This window comes from Ascoidea rubescens (assembly GCF_001661345.1).
Source record: "Ascoidea rubescens DSM 1968 unplaced genomic scaffold ASCRUscaffold_2, whole genome shotgun sequence".
NCBI classification, from domain to species: Eukaryota; Fungi; Ascomycota; class Saccharomycetes; order Ascoideales; family Ascoideaceae; genus Ascoidea; species Ascoidea rubescens.
Window position 1 is genome coordinate 1,314,400 of NW_017962914.1, and position 17,984 is coordinate 1,332,383.

General features: G+C 32.5%; 4 protein-coding genes across 4 annotated transcripts; 1 reads left to right on the forward strand and 3 right to left on the reverse strand.

Annotated features, from left to right (window-relative positions):
• Positions 1 to 1,627: 1,627 nt before the first annotated feature.
• On the reverse strand, positions 1,628 to 5,740 carry ASCRUDRAFT_74541 (uncharacterized protein). Its single transcript, XM_020192727.1, has one exon. The coding sequence runs from the start codon at positions 5,669 to 5,671 to the stop codon at positions 1,691 to 1,693; it is 3,981 nt and encodes a 1,326-aa protein (XP_020049471.1). The 5' UTR covers positions 5,672 to 5,740; the 3' UTR covers positions 1,628 to 1,690.
• A 1,542-nt stretch (positions 5,741 to 7,282) lies between these two features.
• ASCRUDRAFT_68932 (INCENP ARK-binding domain-containing protein) lies at positions 7,283 to 11,593 on the reverse strand (the record flags this gene model as incomplete). The annotated part of the gene is made up of 1 exon (XM_020191604.1): positions 7,283 to 11,593. The coding sequence occupies one exon, from the start codon at positions 11,591 to 11,593 to the stop codon at positions 7,283 to 7,285; it is 4,311 nt and encodes a 1,436-aa protein (XP_020049472.1).
• A 287-nt stretch (positions 11,594 to 11,880) lies between these two features.
• Positions 11,881 to 15,327, reverse strand: PRP5 (DEAD-box RNA helicase PRP5). The gene is made up of 2 exons (XM_020192728.1): positions 14,488 to 15,327; positions 11,881 to 14,400 (listed from the first exon to the last, which is right to left on the reverse strand). The coding sequence occupies exons 1-2, from the start codon at positions 15,221 to 15,223 to the stop codon at positions 11,942 to 11,944; spliced, it is 3,195 nt and encodes a 1,064-aa protein (XP_020049473.1). The 5' UTR covers positions 15,224 to 15,327; the 3' UTR covers positions 11,881 to 11,941.
• Positions 15,328 to 16,185: 858 nt separating this feature from the next.
• On the forward strand, positions 16,186 to 17,831 carry ASCRUDRAFT_74543 (formate-tetrahydrofolate ligase). The gene has a single exon (XM_020192729.1). It carries the CDS (start codon positions 16,191 to 16,193, stop codon positions 17,679 to 17,681), a length of 1,491 nt encoding a protein of 496 aa, XP_020049474.1. The 5' UTR covers positions 16,186 to 16,190; the 3' UTR covers positions 17,682 to 17,831.
• The last annotated feature ends 153 nt before the right edge of the window (positions 17,832 to 17,984 follow it).

Below are 17,984 nucleotides of genomic sequence, written 5' to 3' on the forward strand. Positions count from 1 at the left end.
TCAAATGTTATTGGAAGATAGCTCCCATTGTTATCAACAATAGCACATTTGAATTATCAGCATAAATGAACATAAATCTGATTTTTCGTATAATCTTCCTTGAAGTTAATAGACACAGATATGAAAAAACTCATGGATTGAAAATTATTATAAAAAAAAGCTTGCATTTTAAATTGATAGCATTGGTGAAAATAGATCTGAGCTTTCATATATTATATAGCAAAACAGCGTGATGCAGCCAGACATTGAATGGCCTTGATAACCACTTGATAACCACTCTATTACAGCAACGCATTCTTGAACTGAGGCCCCATGTAATCTGGAGAAGAAGCAGCAATCAGAGCTGAACAGCAAAAAAAACAATCAATTGCAAAGTAGTCAAGTTGCTCTCATTTCCAGGGCCTTGCGAACAATTGGGAGCAGAGCCAACTGAGCACTGAGAGCAAGAGTATTACGCAAGGCAAAATAAACGGCAGGGAGGTTTCGTTACCTTTAGCAGCACCACGCAACCTTCCAGGCCCAAACATCTCAAGCAGACTACCACACTTCCAAAGACTGCTGCTTCTGCTTCCTGAACAGACTCAGAAGCTGCTTCTCAAAGGGAAAAAGCCCGTTACCCTTCTTATTGCTTTTCATCTCTTGAGAGTCTACCCTCGCTAAGATGGGTAACGTGACGTCTGGAAAGCTCGTTTCCCCTTGGAAATAAGCCTGCTACTCTGTAGTCTTACAGTCTGTTCCTTTAATGTTACTCCTAATTACCTTATTGCACACTCCTCTTATCCCTAGGAAATAAGGATACTTACAACTAAGTAATCTATATGCGCTGAATTGTTAATCACGTGTACCAAATCTCAACAGATTCCAAAGTGAGATTCTCGATATAATCAAGTTATCAATGGAGGTGCTGTTGTTGGAATATTCAAATTATCTTTTATTACTGTATTTACGCGTGATAGTAGATAGGAAAATGATTTATTTGGCTAATAATTAAGTAAGCCTAGCTTTTCTATGGCTGATTTAGACGTCTTGTGGAGGAGCAGCATGCTCATATCCTTGTACACTAAAACCACTCTTAATATCAATAATTGTTGATCTCAATTTTATTTGGGAAATATAATATTGATGTTTAGTTGCAAATTCTCATATTTTAATAATTCTTATTTAATGATTTTGATTGATAATTTCACCCCCAAAAAAGCAGTAAAAAAAAGGTCAAGAAAAAAAACTCCCCAAAAATATGAATGAAATAAAAAAAGTAATTTATATTAAAAAAAAATGTGTGAAGAAATATGAATAAAATGACCAGCAAGAAAAAAAAAATATAATACATATTCGTTATTCTTAGTCTTTTTGTGTCTAGTTTTTTATAATTTTTTATGTTTTTATATTTTTTAACAAGATTTTTTTGTTCTTTTATGTTTTTTGTTTTTTTTAAGTAAGATTTTTGGATATTGTGCAAAAAAAAAGAAGAAAAAGCAAGCACCACTAAAAACTCAACCAGAAGAAAAAAAATAAAAACAAACCAAATAAATATATTTATATGAATTTGAAATAGATCAAATAATACAATTGTCAAAGTTTAGACAACTTATGAAATAATAAAAGCAAAAAAAAAATGAGATTTTGGTAGAAAAAAAAATGTGGACTGAAGAATTTGAAAGGATAAACAAATTGAATAAAAAAAGTGAGTTTAGGAGTCATTCACATTTATTGTTTCATAAATACTAATTAACCTCCATGTGTTTGAAAGTGGTAATTTATATTTAAGCATTCCTCTGACAATTAAAAGATAAGGATGAGATGAAATTCTTTTCCATCTAATTTCTGGTTTTTCTAAGTGATTATATGATGTAGAAACTAGATCAAACTTGGTCGAGTTTTTTATATTGAAATTTTCAGATTTAGTTAATTTTAAATCATCTAAACTATCTGAGCAATCTTCACTTAAACAAAAATTGCCTAGTTTTTCTTTAATAAATTTTCTTAGTTTTTTCAAAAATTTTGAGAAATCAAACAGATCATTATCATCATCTCCACCATCCCCACCATCATCATCATCGTCATCATCATCATGATGGTGTTTATCGGGATCATGATCAATTGGATCAGTTTGACTACCATCATCAATGGTATGTTTCTTATCATCATTTATCGGAGCACATGGGTTAACTAATTTAACTTGACCAGTGCTTTTATAAATTTCGGGAATATCTGTTGAATAATTAAATAAACTTCCAAATGAAACAACACCAGGAAAATCAAATGGAGTATCTAATTCTAAAACATTTCCCAATAAAACTGTTTCTTCAATGGGTCCATCTGAATCCCTTGGGTCGTTATCTTTTTCACCATTATTGTCATCAAGATCATCGGGATCATTTGCATAAGCAGTTTTAGCAAAAATATCCAAATCAGCATGAAATATTTTAATGTCATTCCAATTGGGATTATAAGCTTCTATATTTAAGTCAAACATTAAAAGATTTTCGGCATTTAAAACATGATTAATTTTGTCGATTTTTAAATGGTTTAAAGGTTTGCTTAAATGAGTATAAGTTATAAAAAATAAAAAGATTAAAGTAACAAGCAAAAACATTAGCATATTTAAAAATAGTCTCAATAAAAAATTATGGTTTTTTTTAGAAGATGATTTATAATATCTATTATTATTATTGCTTTCATCGATTCTTATCAATCTTGGTCTTGAGTTTAATGGAGTTGAGAAAGGTAAGTCGATAGAAGAATTATTGCCGTTATCAGTAGGATTATTGGATTTGGCATTATAAAATGTGTCACCATTTAAAAGTGAGGGAGTTAGTAAATAAGAGCCATTGTTGTTGGGTGGCTGTTGGGGAGTGGCACCATAGTAGTAACTGTTTGTTCTTCGGGAAGCAAATTTTAAGGGAGTTTTCATTGGTGAATTTGTAGCAGTTTTATCATAGTTTGAAGTGTTTATATTTAAATTTGGACGAGTACGAGTACCTTTATATGTATCTTTAGCACTTATTTTCGAAAGAGTTTCGTGGAAAGTCAAATTTTGATTATTGTTGATATTTGACAGGAGTCGTTTGTTTGGTTGTGATTGTGGAGGAGAGTTTGGTATTGGAGGAGAGTTTTGATTTTGGTTTTGAGATTCGCATTGAGATTGACCTGGGTCCTGAGTTTGGTTTTGATTTTGACTTTGATTTTGGGATCGGTTTTGAGGTTGGTCTTGAACTTGGCTCTGACTTTGCTCTTGACCTTGCCCTTGGGGTTGAGACTGAGGTTGAGTTTGATCTTGACAGCCCTTGACAGAATTGATATCGAGGTTCAAAGGGGTGTTTTCGTTGATATAAAACTCATTCTCAAAAGAATCGCTGTCGGATTCTCCGGAGCTGGGGTTGAAGTGGTATCGTTTGATATTGGAGGAGTAGCTGCTGTTCCTGCGTGGATTGTGCTCCTGAATCAAATTGATGATGCTTGGGTTTGTGAGAGCCAAGTTGGAGAGATTTGTTCGAGAGAGTCTCTTTTTTGTGGAGGACAGCATTTGGTTTGCATTGGGTGAAGTAACAGAGGATAAAGTCTGTGGTTTTGATGGGTCACTGATGCCACTTTGAACTCTATTGGAGTTTCTGCGAGCCAAGATGGGGGTTGTCATGAAGAACTTTCTAGCAAATGTTGAAGGAGGACCATTGGAATTGTTGGCGAGGGTGTTAAGAGTGCTGCTGAAGTTCGAGGTTGTAGTGAGAAGAGGAGGTGGTGAGAGGACATCTGCAAGACTTAGAGTGCTTTTGTTATCGTTTTCAGCATCAGAGTTGTAGTTTGAATGGTTCATGTTGTTGTTGATTAGCTGGTTTATGTTTGGGTTTGTGAGATAGGAATTGAGTCTCTGAATGTTATTTCTTTTGATTGTTGGGTTAGAGCTTGTGTTGTAATTGTGAATAGAGTTATTGTTTACGGTTTGGTTTTGGTTTTGGTTTTCTTGATTTTGATTTTGATTTTGATTTTGATTTTGATTTTGATTTTGATTTTGTATTTCTTGATTTTGGATTTCTTGATTTTGGTTAATTAGCAATTGAGATTTTTGATCATCATTAAGATTTTTAAGTCTTTTATTGAAATCCTGAGAAGATTCGTAAACAAAAGTTTCATCAGAATCGGTTGAATTTGTTTCGCTGACGGTGGTTGAAGTGAAGGCAGGAAATATGGATGAGTTTTTTTGATTCTTTTGAGCGAAATTTTTCGAGTGAATTGTGTTGTTGTTGTTGGTGTTATTGTTATAAAAGGACGAGTTACTATAAATTGAGGAGTTATCATTTTGGAACTGTTGTGATTGAGGTATATTTGAGGATCTTAGTTTTCTTGATGTGTAGTTATAGTTTTGAGGAACTAAAGGAGAAACAGGGAATTGGTCAGTGTCGCTGTTGTAGTTGTAGTTGTAGTTGATTTGTTGTTGTTGTTGTTGTTGATTGATTGAATTGAATTGTAAAGCATTTGAGGAAGACATTTTGTTTAATTTTATGGGGGAATTATTGTATAGGAACGAATTGGTAAAGACCGGAGTATTGTAAGGGCCAGCATTGTTTGTGTTGTTAAAGTCTGAATCTGATGTTTCAATTAGATTGAGGTTTAGATTTGAATTTTGGTTGGAATTTGAGTTGGAATTGTGATTTGAGTTTGAATTTGAAGTTGAGTTTTGGATTGTGATTGGGTTATTTTGGACAGTTATTTGATTTTGATTTTGGAATTGGAGTTGGGATTGGATTGGATTTTGGATTTGAATTTGGGATTGATTTTGATTTATGTTTTGGATTTGGGTTTGACTTTGGATTTGGCTTTGGATTTGGATTTGGCTTTGGGTTTGATTTTGGTTTTGATTTTGATTTTGATTTTGAATTTGATTTTGGTTTTGGATTTGGATTTGATTTTGATTTAGATTTAAAATCGAAGTTGTATTTAGTTGAAATGGAATATTGAGAGTTGGGATTGAGTCGACTATTTCCTTTTCGACTTTTAGCTGAACCAATTTCGGGTGTTTTGAAGAGGATTTCTTTTTTGATTTTGATTTTAGTTTTGGTTTAATTTTTGAACTGTTGTTCATTTTGAGAGAAGATAAGGAGATAAGAGATGAATTAAAGTTGTTATTATTGTTGGCTTTATTGTTGGTGATGGCGTTAGTGTTAGCGTTGTTGTTAATGATGGCGTTGTTGGTGTTATTTGGATTATTGATATTAGAGTAGTGGTCATTAAGTGAGTATTGGGATATGCTGCTACTTCTTGACATGAGATTGGAGGATATATTGTTTATGTTTTCATATGAGTTTGATATTGCATTGTTGTTGAGTTTATTATTAGGTTTAATATTGTTATTGTTATTGTTATTGTTAGGATTAGGATTAGGATTAATGCAGGGATTATTACTAGGATTATTACTAGGATTATTACTAGGGTTATAAGTAGGATTATTGATAAGATTAATACCAGTATTATTTGTAGGGCTAATATTATTAATGTCATTAATGTTATTAATGTTATTATTATTATTATTAATACTATTAATATTATTGTTAATTGTTAGAATTGACAGTTGAGTTGAAGAGTTTTCTTTTATTGGATCAAAAGATTCTTCGTTGATTGGGATTAAAAGAGAGCTTTTTTTTCTTTGTAGATTTGATATTGAAATTGAGTTCATTTTAGTTGATTTTAATTGATTTTAATTGATTTTTTTAATTAATTAATCAATTAATTAATTGGATTTGTTAATTATTTTGTTTACTAATTATATCAATAATGTGTTTAAGATTATTATGAAGAAATGTATCATTTAGAAAAATGAATAGAGTGAAATGGATTGTAAAATAGATTGCAGAATAGATCGTAGAATGAATTATAGATTGAAGTATAAATTGAATAATGGAAAAACAAAGTAAATCAATGGATCAGTAAGTGAATGGATGATTAAAATAAAAGTTGGATTGAAATTTGATCAAGCAGATTAGTGATAAATAATAGAAATTGAAAAAAATTGGTACAGTGTTAATGGTTTACTAATTGTATTTTTTTTTTGATGTTTATTTATTGATTTATTTATTTATTTATTTATTTATTTAGAAAGAAGTAGAATAGGATATAGATCAAAAGACCAGGACGATGAGAGAAAAGAGAGGTAGTGTGATAGAGGAGTGAGATCCAAGATAGATAGATGTGTGAATATCTGTGAATATATATGAATATGAGGAAGCAGAAAGGAAGAATGGGGCAAGAAATGAGAGGAGGAGGAAGAGAAGGAGAAAAGCAGAAATAAAAGAAGAACAGGAATAAGAATAAGCAGAACCAAAGCCAAACGAAAGCAAAAGCGAAGAGAATAACGAGAATCAAGAGTAAGAAGAGATCAAGATAGTTAGACCAGAGAAAAGTCGTCAGGAAGGCTAACGAAGGCAGAAGTTAAAGAAAAGAAGTCAGTGTGGGATTCTCCAGCCCGGCCCAGCCCTGCGTGTCGGCGGCGGCGGCACGCGCAGCACACGCACTTGCAGTTCGCCCTCCACGCGCCACACCCCTCCTGCTGGTTTTGCCGTTTCTGCTTCTCCTGCTGCCCCTGCTGCCCCTGCATTCCGAGGCGCGCGGCGGTGGATGTGCAGGGGGTCTTTCCCTCAGGCTGGTCGGTTACTTGTCGGCACCGCTGCGTGTTGCGTTTGCGCAGGGGCCAGTTGCCGCGCTTCACACTCACGTGGGAGTTTCTCCCGCTTCCACCGCCTTTCCCGTGCATGTGGGCTCTATTCTGCTCTTGATTCGGTCTCGCAGGCCCGGTTTTCATTTGCAACAGGAATATTCACTAACACTCCATTTATGTTTGTACAATGTTTAGATAATATTTATTATTATCTGCTATTTGTTGCACAGCTTCCTCTTCCTTTCTTCTCCAGTGATGCTTTGGCTTGCACTGTATTTATCTTCCTCCGAATCTGGCTATTACCCCAACGTTTTCTAATATTATTAACTAGTTCTTGCACTCCATCCTTTTTTGGTTATTTTTGTAGACGCTTTACTCTTCACGTAAAAATTGCTTGAATTACTCATCTCACCATCTATATATACGAAAAATGCCTGTAAAACATCGTCCCATCATCACATCTGGTTGATCATTAAATTATTAATCTGCCTTTTTCGATGGAGAACCTCTGTTTACCTTTCGCCATTTCATACATTTTATATCTACTGTGTCCTCCTTTCCAACGGCTAATAGGATCGCCATCATACAAAAACCAATACACACTCCTAATCTTCATTTCAATGCTTCTATAAATCACTTCTCATGTCTCTTGTATCCCATCCGTTTCTTGTAACTTTCAATCTCCTGAAAATTTAATACGTCCTGTCCATTCCAAATTCCTGTCGAGCTTCGGTTCTTCGATTTATCTTTCTGATTGAAAATATCCGACATCCTCGGGGGCTCAATTGGTCCAAACAATGATTCAGGATCAATTCCTCTCTGTTTGATTAACAATCGTCGTAAATCCGGCGAATTTGCCCATCCTTTTAGTACCTTCCCTTCTTCATCATCCTCAGATTCAGAACAAATCTCCGGCAATGTCCCATTAAACGATTGGTTATCCAATATGCTATTGTTTGAAGTGTCAATTGGTGTGTTCAATCTCTCAATCTTTCGAATCTCCTCCTCACTCAAATTACTATTATAACTATTGTAACTATTATTACTATCACTTGTACTACTTCCATTCTTATACGAATTTAATCTTTCAAGCGATACTGCATTTTTCAATAATGTATTCTTCATCAAAATTGATCCATTAAATTTATTATTATTATTATTATTATTATTATTATTATTATTAGCACTAGTACTAGTACTAGTGCTAACACTGTGCTTCAAAAGATGATTATGACTCCTCAACTTGTTCTGACTATATACTTGTCTCTGGAAATGATTTTGTCTCAAATGCTCACATTCCACATTTTCTTTGCCTTTCTCATTTTTCACACAAACTCCATTCATAATCCTCCCTACTCCATCGCGCTTCATCGGTGTCTTAAACTCATCACTATCAATAAATCTAGCTTTATAAATCACTCTATCATTATAAATCACTCTATCATTATTTTTCAATAAAAGCTTTCCCGATGAAACTCGCTTTCTAGGTTTATCATGTACCTCATTCTGCTTCCTCTTTTTATCTCCCAATCCATTTTCTTCTTTGCTCGTCTTTATACATACAGGAATTCTAGATGGTGACTTACTATCTCTTTCGCCATATTCCTTAAATTTACTCCTAATTGGTGAGGTCTTTTTGGGACTCAATTTAAATTCTTTCAATACAACTGTAGACAACCGTTTTTCTGCTTCAACCCTTTTACGAGGTGGTGTCCGAACTTGTTCATTCTTATTATTATTATTATTATTATTATTATTATTATTATTATTATTATTATTATTATTATTATTATTATTATTATTATTATTATTATTATTATTATTNTTATTATTATTATTATTATTATTATTATTATTATTATTATTCTTTCTTATTCCATTCCTTACAAATTTATATTCCACCACCTCTTGTCCTCGGATAGGTGATTTCTTTAAAACCGGAATCTTGGATGGCGAGTTCTTTAATAACGGGAGCTTGGATGGTGAGGTCCTCAATAACTCCATATTACTATTTTTATTAAATTTACTATTCGCATTCTTCTTCAAATTGGAACTCTCATTTATAGTATTAAATCGACTTGTAAACACCTTCTTTTTAGCTGAACTAGCTTCAGTCGGTGTCATTAATCTAGATATTAAATCTTCATTTTTGATAATTATTCTATTTGGTGTCACATTACTATTACTATTACTATTACTATTATTATTCCGAACTGGACTTTGACTTCTATTCATCCTCTTTCCATTAAATCCAAAATTATCTTTGGGTTGAAATTTAACTGGTGATAATGATCTATACGGCTTCAATTGAACTGTATTGCTTTTTTTCAATGGAGTAAACTTTGGCTGAAATGCCTTTTTTTCAGAAAATATCTTTTCATTGGACTTTATCAAACTGTTTTTTTCATTTATCTTTATAGAATTTTGATGGGAATGTCCAAAAAATATTCTTTTGGCTTTATTAAATGTATTCGAAAATAAATTATTGGAAACTCCATTATTACTCGAATTTGATGTAGTTTTTTTAATTTCAATAGTTCCCATTTTACTCATTTTATTATCTAATGAATTAATTTTATTCAATTCTCCTTCTTTATTCAATTCTTCTCTTTTGTTTAATTCTTCTTTTTTAATCTCAACTTCATTAATATCAACTCTACTTTCATTTTCATAATTATCGTGTTTGTGCTTTTTAACGTCTTTCAACTCTTTATTGATGTTTTTCCGGTTAAGCTTCACCATTTTCTTAACATCGTCACTCAATGAAACTTTTTCTAGTTTTTCTAAGTCTGTAGACTCAAATGAAGTTGAAGGATTTGTTGAAATTCCAGATGAACTTCCACTAGGAATTATCTTTGATAAGCACACATCTAATGTTAACTTATTTGTTTCATTATCCTTATTTCCATATGATTCGTTTGTTTTTATTTTAGATATCTGCTCGATTTGTGATATTGTTTTTGATATTAAACTAAATTGTTTTGAAATTCCTTCAGATATTTGTTTATCTATATTATTGGAAATTTTATTACTATTACTATTATTATTATTATTATTATTATTATTATTATTATTGATATTGTTATTAGAATCGGTAATATCATTGTGTTTAGGTGAAAAGTTGACATTGTTTGTTCGTTTAAATATTTCATCAACTATTATATCACTCAGTTTTGAGATATTAATTGGGTTCTTTGACGGAGTTAAGTTAACATTATGGTATTCAATATTTGACATGTCAAGAGAATCAGATAGAGTTTTTCGCTTTGATTTAATTGATAATGGTTCACGCGTTGGAAGAGAAGCAAAATGCATTGTTGTTGTCATTGATAATCTTGGATTTGAACTTTTTCTTGATAAAGAACGGTTTCTAGGTTGTTCTTTTTCTTTTTCTTTTTTATTATCAGATATTTTATCGTTATATTCAATTTTTGTAGTCTCTCTAATAATTTGATAGGGTATTTCGGGTTGGTTATTGTGAATATTATTATCATTGATATTATTAATATCTTGTTTTTTGCTGGTATCGATTATATAGTTTTCTTTAAAACCAATTTTTTTTATGGGTATATTAGTGTTAGAAATTGGGGTATGAGGTCTATCTTTAAAATCACTTGAGTTACTTTTGCTAGAACTGTTCTTGAGTGGGTTTGATTTTTCAGAATTAAGAGAAGTTTCATCAGTTCCATTAGTTGAGGAACTCATTGAGCTTGAGGAAGATAAGGTCAAATTATAATTATTTATATTTTGTGGTTTCCTTTTATTATTTTTATCATTAGTATTAATGTTTTTATTAATTTTGCTTTTTGTGTTATTTATTTCAGTATCCATTTTTTTTTCGAGTATTGATAAGTTTGCGTCTTTATAAATTGAATCTGATGAATCAGAGTTTTTGTCATGGTTGTTTGTATTGTTTGCAATGTTTTTAATGTTATTGATACTATGAAACAAACTGGTCAGATTCAATTTATAGTTGGTTGATTCTAATATATCATTGAGATCGATTTTAGTTAAACCAAGTTCTAGCTGCTGATTTTGATACGATTTTTCAGTCAAGGATTTTTCAGCCACAGGATTTAAAGAACTCGAAGAAATTGTTGTGGTGGTATATTGATCACCGTTTTTATAGAAATTGTCAAAATTATCAAATATTTCAAATAACTTTTTAGGTGAAGGTTCTGGAGAAGGTTGAGCATATAATGCTTTATCCAACTGTGGTGGATCGAGCCTCACTCTACCCAAAGATCGAAAGGATAAAGAAATTGAAGGATCGGTGTTTTTGATAGACTTGAATTTAACAAAGGGATCTTTTAGTTTTAATTCTGTATTGGTATTATCAAAAACTATTCTGCTATTGGTGTTGAATGTTAAACTGTTGTTCTTTATTGGCAGTAGTTTGATGGGAGATAAGTTATTTGTTTTTATTGGCAGCAATTTTATTGGAGATAACTCAGGATCATCAATTATTTTTAGTTTTTCAAAATCCAAATGTTGAGGAACCAATTTGTTTGCTGTTTCATTTAGTGAGCTATTGTTCTTGTTGAAATATGCATTTTTATTGAATGTTGTATCCTTTTTCAAATTTTCCTGGATGAGCAAAGTATTTCTATTGGTTTCAATATCAAATTTGTCAAATTTTTCAACATTTTGACTTGCGTTGGTTTGATTTTGAGTGTTCTTTGATTCCTTGTATTTTTTGGGAGACTTGAGCAACAAAGCGATATTTTCATTTGAATTTGGATTGACGGTGGGATCCAAGATTTCGTTCATCTGCTGCTCGAGCCAATTGAAGTTGTCTGTCAAGGTGTGGTTGTAGAAATTCTCAACAGATTGGATTGTTTCATGGTTCAAGTTTTCTAGTTCAGATGCTATCCATGAGGCAGAACCTGGAATATTGTTTCTGGTAGTCGACTTGGAGGCATTTAAGACCCAAAACGAGTCCATTATCGCAAACTAGTAGGGAGCAGATCGAGAAGCAAACTTTAGTGCAAAAAAGAACAGTTGAGACGAGAAGCAGCAGAAGCTGAGGCAAACACTGGTTTTGCTTCAAATGCTCCGGCCTTATATCAAGTCAATATTTACAATTTTCCGCTTTGGACTTTGTACATGCATGTATATGCATTAAATGGTATGTAATTGCATATTGTAAAACCACAGCAGCGGGTGCTTTTTAGGCAATTTTCGTTCTTTTGTGGTGGATTTTTGGAGCGTTTTGTGGAGATTAAGACATTGCTAAAATGTTCGACTCTTGGTGGCATGTATTGTCGTATTTATGTAGTTTATGTAGTTGGCTTATGTGACAGTGTATCGTCCTCCCTTTTTGCTCTCCTCGTTCATCGCGACCTTGATTCCCTCCATCATCAGGTTCTTTATCAACCCAACAGCAGCTAGCACCTGGTAGTTTGTATCGCCCTCGACAAGCAAGTACAACTTGGGCTCGTCTGTGTCCTTCTTCGGTGCCTCGTTCTTATTGTAAAACTTGCCCTTGGTGGTTATCGATGTCCCAGTCTCTTCGATCACTTTGGCAAGATTTTCTCGATTGGTGACAATCCAACGAGCCTTTTGCGGCAAGTCGTTGACGTTGATCTTAGAGTGAAATGCTCCTGAATCTGGAGAATCAGTAGCACGTCCTTCATGCACCTCAAAATCAGATAATTTGGCCAACTGTGCTCTGGCATTGATAGTCACCTTATCGTTTTCGTTGTCGTTTCCACTACCTTTACCATCACCATTACCTTCATTGTCATTATCATTTCCCGCAAACGTCTTTCTTTCCAATTTTCTCGTTAAATCTCTTTTTTCCTCAAGTTTTTCCAAACCATGGCCTGTGAATCCTGCCAACACATATTTCTTTTCTTTACCATTATTAAGTTTCTCTGTGAAATTTTTAGAGATTTTGATCAATTCTGCAGGAATCTTCTCTTCTGAAATCTTACTCAATTTCATCGCTTTCAATATATCGTTAGCAATTCTTTCCTGGGTATCAACAATAAATGTTATGGCCTTTCCTATATTGCCTGCTCTACCTGTCCTACCCACTCTATGAACATAATCTTCCATATGATTAGGTGCATCATAATTTATAACCAATCTCAAGTTATTCACATCTAATCCTCTAGCTGCAACAGATGTTGCAATTAATATGTTTTTCTTTAGATTATCTTTCTTAAAGTCCAATATCGTGTTATCTCTATCGGCCTGATTCTTACCACCGTGTAATGTTAAAAGATCCTTTTCATATCCCTTTGCAGATAACTTATTTAATAATAAATCGCAATAATCTTGTCTTTCCACAAAGATTAATATTTTACCATTGGAATCTTCATTTTTATAGTTTCCGATAATCTCTAATAACTTGAAAAATTTCTGTTCTGATACTGACAAATTTGAATTATTATTATTGCTATTATCCTTTTCTTTAAAGATTTCAATAACCTGTTCAATCTCTGCTCCAACTGAACTTTTTCCACCGACAGTTATTTCAATTGGTCTGTTTAAAATTCTTTTAGCTAACGCTTCCATCTTCGGTGGAAACGTCGCAGAGAATAAAATGGTTTGTCTATCCGGTCTAACTTGTTGAATAATTTTTTGAATTTGAGGTTCAAATCCTGAATCATATAATCGATCTGCTTCATCTAATACTAAATAAGTTACTCGCTTTAAATTTAAAACTCGACCACTATTTGCTACCAATAAATCAATAATTCTACCTGGCGTTCCAATCAAAATTTCACATTTTTTCTTTAATTCAGCAATTTGATCTTTTATCGGTGCACCGCCATATGCACAACAAACTCTTAATGAAGATATAGACGTATTAAATTTTGTAATCTCTTTTTTAATTTGTAAAGCTAACTCTCTTGTTGGAGTTAAAATCAATGATATTGGTCCTTCATTCTTCTTTAATGGTCGTTGATCTTTAATATGTCTGAACAAAGGCAATAAAAATGATAAAGTCTTTCCTGATCCAGTGTTTGCAATACCAATTACATCTCTACCTGACATTATTGCGGGTAGAGATTGAGATTGAATTGGAGAGGGTTTATCAAATTTTAAATCACTAATTAAAATAGTCATTATATTTGATGGTAAACCTAATTGAGACCATTTTAATATTGGATTGGGACAATTTTTTCCTTTAATCTTAATATTATCCAATTTTAATCTCAAATTCTTTAGTTCAATATCAGATAATTGATTATTAATATTGTTGGAATTGTAGAAATTCTTCCTAAAGGGCTCATAATTGATTTTTGAATGATCAACTCTAGTCACTTCTTTTTTATTTTTCTTCTCTAGGGAATTTAATAAATCTTGTGGAGAATTATTATTATTAGTTGAGGTATCGTCATCAAGATCGAATCTTTGATTATTAATAGAGGATATATTAGTGTCACTTTCGCTTTCAAATTGATTATCAATGATATTATTTAAATTATTATTACCATTTATTGAATTTTTATTCATTTTTTCACTATTAAATTCATTACCTTCACTCATTATTATATCTTTCCTATTTTCATCATCATCAACCAATTCGTTCATTTTTATGTCTTTATCCTTGTCTTGGTTTTGATTTTGGAGTTGAGGTTGAGGTTGAGGTTGAGGTTGATTTTGGTTTTGAGGTTGAGACAAATTTGACATAAATTTATCCAAGGGGTCGTCCTCTTCTTCCTTTTCAATATGTTTGTTATCATATTTTCCGTTCTGTTTATCACCTTGTTTGTTTTTATTTGCAACTTTTCCATTGCCTAGATTATCATTCAATTGATTAGTTTTGATACTATTATATTTTTTGATATTATTTTTAGTAGAAAAACTTTGATTTTTAAACTTACGATTCTTAGTTGAATTTTTTTCATCAATATTAAAAATTGAGTTAATTTTATTATTAGTGTTAATATTGGGTTTAATAATTTTAGTAATTTTAGTAATTTTAGTAATTTTAGTAGAATTAGAGTCATTATCAATGTCAAATGCTGATAATTTTTTAATTAAAGGCTTTTTTACTAAAATTGTTTTTTTAATTATCTTAGTTGGTTTTTTTAAAATCGTTTTTTTCATACTGTTATTATCATTATTAGCCGACTTTATCTGATCTAAATGAGGTCTTTTTATTAAATGATTATTCAGCATTTCATGAATGTGTTTGTCGATTTTTTTAGTCCCACTTGTTTTACCAATTTTCGCAATTTTTTTCCCATCAGTATTTTCATTAATTACATGGTGTGTGTCTTCAATTTGGATCTTAGTATCAGACAAGTTATCAACAGTTTTAGTAACATTAATATTCTTAAGATTTGGATCATTTGTTCGGACTGTTTTCTTTTGCTGTTCTTGTTCTTTCTTCTTCTTCAACCAGAGCTTCGCTCTTTCTGCCCTAGCTTTTTTCTTTTCTTCACCACTCAAAGACTTGGACTTACCATTCTTTGGCAACACATTGCTCTTACTGCCGAGTTTACTGATCCTGCTGATCTTGTTTGGATTGTTGGTTTTATTACTTTTGTTAGTTAACTTAACAATTTTCTGGGAATCATTGTTAATTGAATTCGGGGTTGGAGGTGATATATTCATCTGCAAAAAAACACTTAACTTCGCAAAGAGACACTCCCTATATATTCAAACACAATTCTAGCTTTGACTCCACTTGCAACTGCAATCAAACCCATGTATTTCTTTGGAAACCTCCTCATCTATCGATAAGGATCGAACTGATCAAATTTGACAAGCATAAAGCCCTATGTCTAGGGCTTTGAAACGAGTAACAAAAAGAAAAAAAAATCCAACAGTGTGGATTTGTCCCGAGTCAGCAGCTTCTGAATTTTTGTGCAGTGATGAGAATCGAAGAATCAGCTCCAATTTAAACTTGCGATCGATTATTGAAAATTTTCAAATCCTTTCAGCAGATGCATTTCGGATTGGTCTTGATGATGTTTGAGAGCAGTATATAAACCAATCTTTTTCGTTTTGTCTTTTCGCTTTTTTTTGTTTTTAGATTTCTTTTTTCTGCTTCTCCCAGATTTGTACAGTTTTGTATTTTCTTGCTAATACCTAAGCAGTCTGTGTTTAATACGCTCATCTTAAAGAATCAGCCATGTCTTCCTTTACCCCATTAAAGTTGAACTTACTAGATCCAGTTCCTTCTGATTATGAAATTTCCAGAGCTCAAAAGCCCAAATTGATCACAACTATTGCTGAAGAATCTGGTATTTTGCCTAGTGAATTAGAGCCATATGGATCCACAAAGGCTAAAATTAAATTAAACATTTTGGATCGTCTTGCTCACAAGAAAAATGGTAAATATATCTTAGTGACCGGAATTACTCCAACTCCATTGGGTGAAGGTAAATCAACTACCACTGTTGGTTTGGCTCAAGCTTTAGGTGCTCATTTAAACAAAACTGTATTTGCAAATGTTCGTCAACCTTCAATGGGTCCCACTTTTGGCATCAAAGGTGGTGCTGCCGGTGGTGGTTACTCTCAAGTTATCCCAATGGATGAGTTCAATATGCATCTTACTGGTGACATTCATGCTATTTCAATGGCCAATAATTTATTGGCTGCCGCAATTGACACAAGAATTTTCCATGAAAACACTCAAAAGGATCCTGCTTTATATAGAAGATTAGTTCCTGCTAAAAAGGGTAAGAGAACTTTTACCAAATCCATGTTAAGAAGATTGGGAAAATTAGGAATTAATAAAACCGAACCAAACGATTTAACTCCAGAAGAAGTCTCGAAGTTTGTTAGATTAGACATTGACCCTGATTCAATCACTTGGAGAAGAGTAGTCGATTGCAATGATAGATTTCTTAGAGGTATCACAATTGGTGAAGCTCCAACAGAAAGAGGTATGACAAGAAAAACTGGATTTGATATCTCTGTTGCTTCTGAGTGTATGGCCATTTTAGCTTTGGCTAACTCTCTTTCGGACTTGAGAGAAAGATTAGGTAGAATTGTGGTTGCTTCTTCAAAAGCTGGTGTTCCAATTACTTGTGAGGATATTGGTGCTGCTGGTGCATTGACTGCCTTATTAGTTGATGCCATCAAACCAACCATTATGCAAACTTTAGAAGGTACTCCTGTTTTAATTCACGCTGGTCCTTTTGCAAACATCTCAATTGGTGCCAATTCAGTTTTAGCAGATAAAATTGCCTTGAAATTAGCTGGTACTGATCCAAATTTATCTGATGAAGAAACTAAATCAAATCAAGGTTATGTTATCACCGAAGCCGGTTTCGATTTCACAATGGGTGGTGAGAGATTTATCAACATTAAATGTAGATCTTCCGGTTTGGTTCCTGATGTAGTTGTTATTGTTGCAACTGTTAGAGCCTTAAAAGTTCATGGCGGCGGTCCTGAAGTTAAAGCTGGCGCCCCATTAGCTGCTGCATACACTCAAGAAAATATTGAATTATTAGAAAAAGGTTGTGCTAATTTAGCCAAACATATCTTTAATGCAAAAGAATATGGTTTACCTGTTGTTGTCGCCATTAACAAAATGACTTCTGATACTGACAAAGAACATGAAGTTATTCGTGAAGCCTCAATCAAAGCTGGCGCCATCGATGCTATTGTCTCAAACCATTGGCAAGAAGGTGGTAAAGGTGCTGTCGACTTAGCTCGTGGTATTATTGAAGCTTCTAATTTACCAAAAAATTTCAAATTTCTTTACCCAACTGAATCAACTATCGATGAAAAAATTTCAACTATTGCTAAAGTTATGTATGGTGCCAAAGATGTTGAATTCTTACCAGAAGCTCAAAAGAAAATCGATCTTTACACTAAACAAGGTTTTGGTAATTTACCAATTTGTATTGCTAAGACTCAATATTCTTTGTCTCATGATGCTGCTTTAAAAGGTGTTCCAACTGGTTTTACTTTCCCAATTAGAGATGTTAGAGCGAGTATTGGTGCTGGTTACCTTTATGCCTTGGCTGCTGAGATTCAAACAATTCCTGGTCTACCAACTCATTGTGGTTTCATGAACGTTGAAGTCAATGACGATGGTGAAATTGAAGGTTTATTTTAAATATTCAATATTTAATATTTTTTTTTCACATACTTTAGAATTGTTTAATTTGATTATCTTGAATTCAACACAACAGATATCAATATTATAAATTTTTTTTAACTGTCAACTTTTTTTATAATTTTTTTTTTCTTCTTTAATTGTGATGTGCTTATGATTACATTTATATATATACTTTTTTTTTGGTTTTTAGTTTCATTTTTCTTTTCTTTAAATTTACATTCAACATGGTTAGTTTTAAAAATAAATTATTAGTATATCAGTAAGAAAACAAAAAGAAAATTATCTTTTATTTATTTTCTA

Coding starts and splice junctions, on each gene's coding strand:
- ASCRUDRAFT_74541 (XM_020192727.1), bottom strand. CDS start 5,671: ATGAACTCAATTTCAATATCAAATCTACAAAGAAAAAAAAGCTCTCTT.
- PRP5 (XM_020192728.1), bottom strand. CDS start 15,223: ATGAATATATCACCTCCAACCCCGAATTCAATTAACAATGATTCCCAG. Junction 14,401..14,487: donor AAAAAATTCAACTAAGAATC/GTAAGTTTAAAA, acceptor ATGATAATCTAG/GCAATGGAAAAGTTGCAAAT.
- ASCRUDRAFT_74543 (XM_020192729.1), top strand. CDS start 16,191: ATGGCCAATAATTTATTGGCTGCCGCAATTGACACAAGAATTTTCCAT.